This window comes from Marmota marmota, unplaced genomic scaffold (assembly GCF_001458135.2).
Source record: "Marmota marmota marmota unplaced genomic scaffold, marMar, whole genome shotgun sequence".
In the NCBI taxonomy this organism is placed as follows: Eukaryota; Metazoa; Chordata; class Mammalia; order Rodentia; family Sciuridae; genus Marmota; species Marmota marmota.
Genome location: NW_025999842.1, coordinates 59,621,927 through 59,628,141, shown reverse-complemented (window position 1 = coordinate 59,628,141; position 6,215 = coordinate 59,621,927). Strand labels below are relative to the sequence as shown.

The following is a 6,215-nucleotide window of genomic DNA, read 5'->3' as shown; positions in this document are numbered from 1 at the left end:
GTGACGTCCAGCTTTCCAACATGGCTGGCTGCTGGCCTCCCTCTGTTATCTGACCGGTGTGGAGAACCGAGATGGACCGCTTCCTTCCCCCGTCTCGAACCCAGAATTCAGCCCTGAGTACGGTGCTTGCACAGCTGGCAGAAACTGCAGCGCTGTATCCCTGCGTCGCTATCTCCTCGTTTCCCAGCGTGCGCTGCAGACTCTAGCCGCGGGGCGATTTGCTGAATAAGCAGTGTTACCCTCCGTGCGACAAACCTCTCGCGTTTGAGTCCCCGTAGCCGATCCTCGTGCGATGGAAATCCTTCCTCCAGGTTCCGGAGCACCCCACTATTGCTGGAAATTCCTAACAAGATATCCTTTAGCCGTCCTGACTTGTCATACTCCCACACAGTGAAGCAGCACACGGGGGCAATGCACTCCCCTCGCCGCCATCTTCCTTCCTTCAATAATTAAATATTTTAAAAAAAAAAAAGAAAAACAAAGAAAGGAAGGAAGGAAAGGAAAAAAGAGGGATGCAGGACTGAGGGACACGCAAACGGGACGACCCTGGGAGACACGACAGCACGTGCAAGAAGCAGATGCAAAAGGCCACACGCTCTGTGGCTGCGTTGGCAAGGAATGTCCAGAGCAGGCAATCCTATCATGTGATTCTTAAGGGAAATTAAATGGTTCACAAACAGAAATAACCTCAAAGATAATTAGTTTTTAAATGTCAGGTTCAGCTTGCCTTATAAACATGAGGTCTCTTCTTCCCTATCTAAAGTCCTGAATACTAACTTTAGCCAGCATTAAAGTTTTAATCAGCATTAACCAACTTTAGATGTTGTTAACTTTAACCAAAAACTAACACTAACTAACACTCCATCAGATGGAGCTTGGGGGTCAGCTCTGTATCATAAACACTCCATCATACACATTCATGTCCTGATTCTTACCAGGTGACTCAGATCTTCATAGCGGCTGTTAAAAGCCTCCAGTTTCTCACTGATGATGTCATCTAGGATCCCCCCATCAATCAGAGTCTGGCCAAGTTCCCGAATCTGGGTGCGATTATCTGCTGGGTGGCGCAAAACAGATTCCAGAGACTGGACCAGGGACACAGAAAGACATATTTACTAGGGCAAAATATATCAAAGAACCTAAAACAATGTCATTTAAAAAAAAATTATAATGTGTAGAAATCTGCCTAAGGAATCATACCAGAAGTTAGGTAAACAAGTAATGAATAAAATTATCCATCATGGTATTAATGTTAATAAAACTAAGAAATCAGCATGAATGAAAGATAATTATACAATTTCATAAAAAATAATTTCAAAAATTATTCATTATATAAGAAATTCCCATAATATATGAAGCTTGGAAGCACAAGCAGTACCATACTAACAACATTATCTGAACTGTAAATAATTATGTTACTAAAAAAATAGGACTCTTATACCTATAAGACATACTAAACACTAAACACTGTTTGATATACACACTTTTATTTACATAAATCTAATTAACCACATGAGTTAAATATTATTTCCATTTTACAGACTGGGAAATTGAAGCTTAAAGAGATGAACTATCTAGCCTATATATACCCAACTAATAAAGAGAAGAGCTGAGATTCCAACTTGGCTCCTAAGCTCTTATGACCCAGTGCATCAGTACATATACATAAAAATAATAATTAGGAAGAAGTATACAAAGTATGTAAGTGTTTACTTTAAAGTTTGCTTTTACTTTTCTCTATTTTCCAAGCTTCTAGAATGTACATTTACTTTCAGATTAGGAAAATGGGTTTTCTTAAAGTAAGCTTTCCATTATTTTTCATTCTCTCAATTCCTCACTCTGCTGTATTTGAGAAATGACAGTTTCTCTCTAGCAAGGCATCCATCTCCTGGAATGTAGGTCCCAGAGTTCACTTATTTCTGACCTTCAATCCAATCATCCATTCAGTGCCCACAGAGCACCTCTAACGTTTAAAAGCATATCTACCCATCTCTTCTTTTTTTTCTTAAGTGAACCTAACCTTGTTGAATTACAATTCCTTTAAGAAACAGTAATGAAGGTATCCTGTGTCTCACACTGCTCTGTAACTGGAAAACACAAAGAATCGGGAGCATTTGTTGTCCCCAGGAGCTGGAAGACCAGCCTTAAAAGACCAGCTCTAATGACGAGACCCCCAGTGTCCACTACTGCCCACACCAGTCTCTAACTTGCAACATCTGGAGAGGATGGACCAGAAACGGCTATAAACACAGTCATTGCTGTGCTTAGTGAGTAAAAGTAACTAGTGAGCAGCTGTCCTAATAACATGCAGAGTTTTGTCGAGGGATAGGGAAAATGAACTGGAAACCCACTAGAGAGCTGGCTTTACCATCTAGAAGGCACTAACTGCCACACAGCTAACCACCTTGGAGGCTTATGCCATCAGGAGGCTTATCCCATTCCTCTAAATCAACATGACTGCATAAACATGGCAGGCGACTGAGGAAAATGAGTCCATTGGCCATGTAAAGCCTTGTGCTCCTCATATTGATAAATGTTTGTTCTCCTGGCAACAGACAAAAACGCCACCCAGAACACTGGCTCCCACCTCTAGGGCTTCATTGACTGCATCTGTCCTCTCTGGCAACGCCTCTGTGCTCTTCACCCGCTCCTCCAAAGTGTTCAACCAGGTGGTTTCAAGATCCAAATAGTGAAGCAGTTCAATCCAGCAAGACCACACCTCCTAGAGCACGCAAAGAAAATGTTTAAATTGTCCAGAAACCATATCAGATGTTGTATCTCTAGTTTTGCACATTCTCCTCAATCATTAATAATTTCATCTAAAGATATGTAGGTGTGGGAATTTGAAACTGATGAAGTTGGAATTCCCCAAAAGTGCAAAAAAATTGAATTTGTCAATAAATTATATTAGACCAATTAAGGTGGGGGAGACAAGGAGAATTGAGCCAGAGACTGCCCCACTATTTACATTAAAATACATTCCAAGGATCTAATGTCAAAAATAAAACTATGTAATAGAATTTTTAAAAAGAAACAATATTAGTTTTTAAAACAGAAGGTAAAAATCACTCATAACTGCAATATTTTAAAAAATTTCACAGAAAATAAAAATCTCCTGGGGCACACTCAATTCCAACTCAGAGCTCACTGATATTAATAGTTTACTGTGTTGCCTTTCCAACTGTGTTTTGATTCCTGAGGACAGGTCTATACAAGAAGAAAGACAAAGTTTTATTTTTGTTTTTATGGATTTGTTTTTTGGTTTTTTGTTTTTGTTTTTTGTGGTGCTGGGGATTGAACCCAGGACCTTTTGCATGTGAGGCAAGCACTCTACCAATTGAGCTATATCCCCAGACAGAGAAAGGCACAGTTTAGCCAAAAAAGGAGTTATACTATCTTTACTGTGTTAGTTGCAATTACTCGTTCCCCAACTATAAGGTTTCTGCAGAAGAGACTGTTAAGGAATGCATCCATTTTTACAATTATATTCCTTTATTCCATATAAGAGAAACTTATCTGATGAAAGAATTTAGGAAAATACTCAGGTCCGAGCTTTCTGGGTCTGTTCTTTTTTAGATCTACTGACTAGGTGGAGGCACACTCTTCTCTGTGCTCTGGGTAAGGTCTGCTTACCAGAATAGGGGTCAGCAAGTGTTCTATAAAGAGCCAGACAGAAAACATTTTGTTTTTAGGGGCTGCATCCAGTCTCTATCACAGATTCTTCTTTGTGATAGGTGGGTAGGCAAGGGAGTTTGTGGGTGTTTTTCCAACCCTTCAGAAATATACAGAAATCACTCTTGGTTAACCAAGTGAACAAAACAAGCCACAAGTTAGATTTGAGCCCTCAGTCATAATTTGCTGACCCTTGGCTTAGAGAAAAAGGAAAAAGAGGTTTCTAGTCTCCCAAATTTCTATAAGCAACAGATAGAGAAATCTGTTTATATTCAAGTTCAATCTCCTTTCCTATAGGAAAGAGAGGACACTGGAGAGATCCCTCCCAAGGACAGAACTGAGCCCTGATCAAGCTGCTTCCTTACTGGCTGGTCTCAATTATGCATATTTACTTCAGCACAAATAGAATCAGAACAATCAAGTAGCAAGTGAATTTCTTAAAACACTACTGTGACCTTTTTTCCTTTAATTTACCATTATCGGATTTAACATGATATAATCATTTGTTCTAGGTTGAACTGAATTTATTGTTATAAATTAAAATGCTTCTTAAATCTCTCAACGAGACTCTAATGAAAAAAAAATCTTTCTACAAGATATAACAAAAATCTTATAAAAACAAACAAGCAAAATCTTAATTTTATTAAATAATCACATAGTATCATCTACATCTCTAATCTAATGGCAAAAAAAAAAAAAAGGTATTTTATCTAAGGTTCAGCAAAATACCAACATTTTGTTTTGTTTTGATGCCAGTGTTTTTAAGGTGTTTTTTCCTTCGGGTAACCCTCTTAACTTTAGACACTCAGAATAAGAAATTTCTGTTCATGGGAGATGTCTGCAGTACATTGTGGAACTGGGTGACTGGAACAGACCCTGCGAATCATCTGTACATGAAAATCTTGATGCACATGTGAAAAAATTCAGGATAAAGATATTAAAGGACTTGTTAAAGAACTTTCTGATAACTGGAGACAGAACTTGGTTTCCTCTTTTTAATCTCTCATTCTTAATCAACCTATTCCCTTAAAACCTTTTTCTTTTTGATCCAATATATGGGAGAGGGATGGATGCTTTTTTTTTCTACCAAGATATGGAAATGATCAATACATTAAAGAGTTTGGATCTGAGAAATGTTTCACTGAAAAAACCATATATATCATACCTCTAGTGTGTGGCACTTTCCTCGGATTCTATTACAGAGAAGTTGATAATTCTCCAGCACCACGTTCAGCTCAGACGTCAGTTCCTGGCCACCAGAGGGCACCTTGGCAGCTAATAATTTGATGTTGTCCTTGAGAATCTTCACTCTCACCTCCTTCTGCAACACGTCCTCTTTGGCTCTCTGTTCCAAGAAAGGATGAATTTGAAAAATGTCTCCCTATATCCATAACTACTTTCTTTTATTTAAAAAAATGAAACAAAAATTAAAGTATTTTACATGATTCCAACTGCCTACCTGGAATATTATTTAGGTAATCACTACCTTGAGTGCTTCTGAAGTAAGGATGCAGAGTAAATTTTATACAGTGAGGCAAACAGCCCCAACAAAGTTTTATTTAATAACATCCAAGTTATCCTACATTGTTTATCAACACAAAGTATTTTCAAATTCTGGCTCCAAGATAACAATGTAAGTGATTTCATTTAAACTAACCACTTAAGGTCTGAGCACATTGGACAGAAATAGTGAATCTACACCAAAAAATTGAGTGGCACCTTGTCAGAGGCAACCTTTAAAAAGTCCTACAAATAATTGAAGCAATTTTTTTTTCCTCCTAGAACATAGGTACATCTATTCTCCTGATAATGAACAGCAGTTCAAAGATGATAAAGTTACACTGGGACAATCTGATCCCAAAATAGCTGCTTCCTGACTCTCCCTCCGTGCTCCAGACGCATCATCTCACAGTCAAGAAAATCAACTGAAACAGCCTTCGTCTTTCCATTCTGCTTTCTTTTGTGTTAATGGTTTTTAAGATTCCCAAGGCTGGGACAGGGGTGGTCATTAAAGACAGGTACTTTTAAATCCTTAATGGCTGTTTGGAAGAACAAAAATAGACTGTTACCCAATAGGATTTTAATCTCATTTTTCTCAGCCCTCATCTAGAGTGACTTACAAAAGGTCAAAGAACTATACAGTCAATAGTGTCAAAGAAGCAACTAAATGAGACACTTTAAAATATCTTATATACTAAAATTGTAAAAATCTTTCAAAAAGAACTACACCAAAAATATTTCAGTGATGGTGTTCTAGCTTAAATAGTTGTCGCTTGTCCTAGAAACATTGACTCACATACAGTTTGCATGAACATAATAGAGGCCCTTTTTTCAAAAATACCTGTATAGAGATTTTGCTTTAGTTATACTTTCAGGCAAGTTAACTTGGGTGTAAATATGTGCCATGCCGCTTAATCTTATAGAAAAAAAAAACAAAAACTTTAAGAGACTTCTACCTCCTTTGGCTTGAACACTCAAGGACAATTGAAGCAGTGTTAGAAGTTTGGGATGTTGCCCAGTTCTTTTATTATTTATATATATAT

The 6,215-nt window shown here is 37.9% G+C and overlaps 1 protein-coding gene and 1 non-coding gene across 2 annotated transcripts in view; both read right to left on the bottom strand.

Annotated features, from left to right (window-relative positions):
* Positions 1-6,215, bottom strand: part of Utrn (utrophin) — a 515,860-nt gene that overhangs the window by 327,179 nt on the left and 182,466 nt on the right. The window contains exons 27-29 of the mRNA XM_048800520.1: positions 4,838-5,017; positions 2,588-2,722; positions 936-1,085 (exon numbers count right to left, since the gene is read on the bottom strand). Coding sequence (XP_048656477.1) covers positions 936-1,085; positions 2,588-2,722; positions 4,838-5,017 — 465 coding nt within the window. The remainder of the gene's footprint in view (positions 1-935; positions 1,086-2,587; positions 2,723-4,837; positions 5,018-6,215) is intronic.
* On the bottom strand, positions 3,280-3,353 carry Trnav-cac. The gene has a single exon. It is a non-coding gene; the product is annotated as a tRNA-Val (tRNA).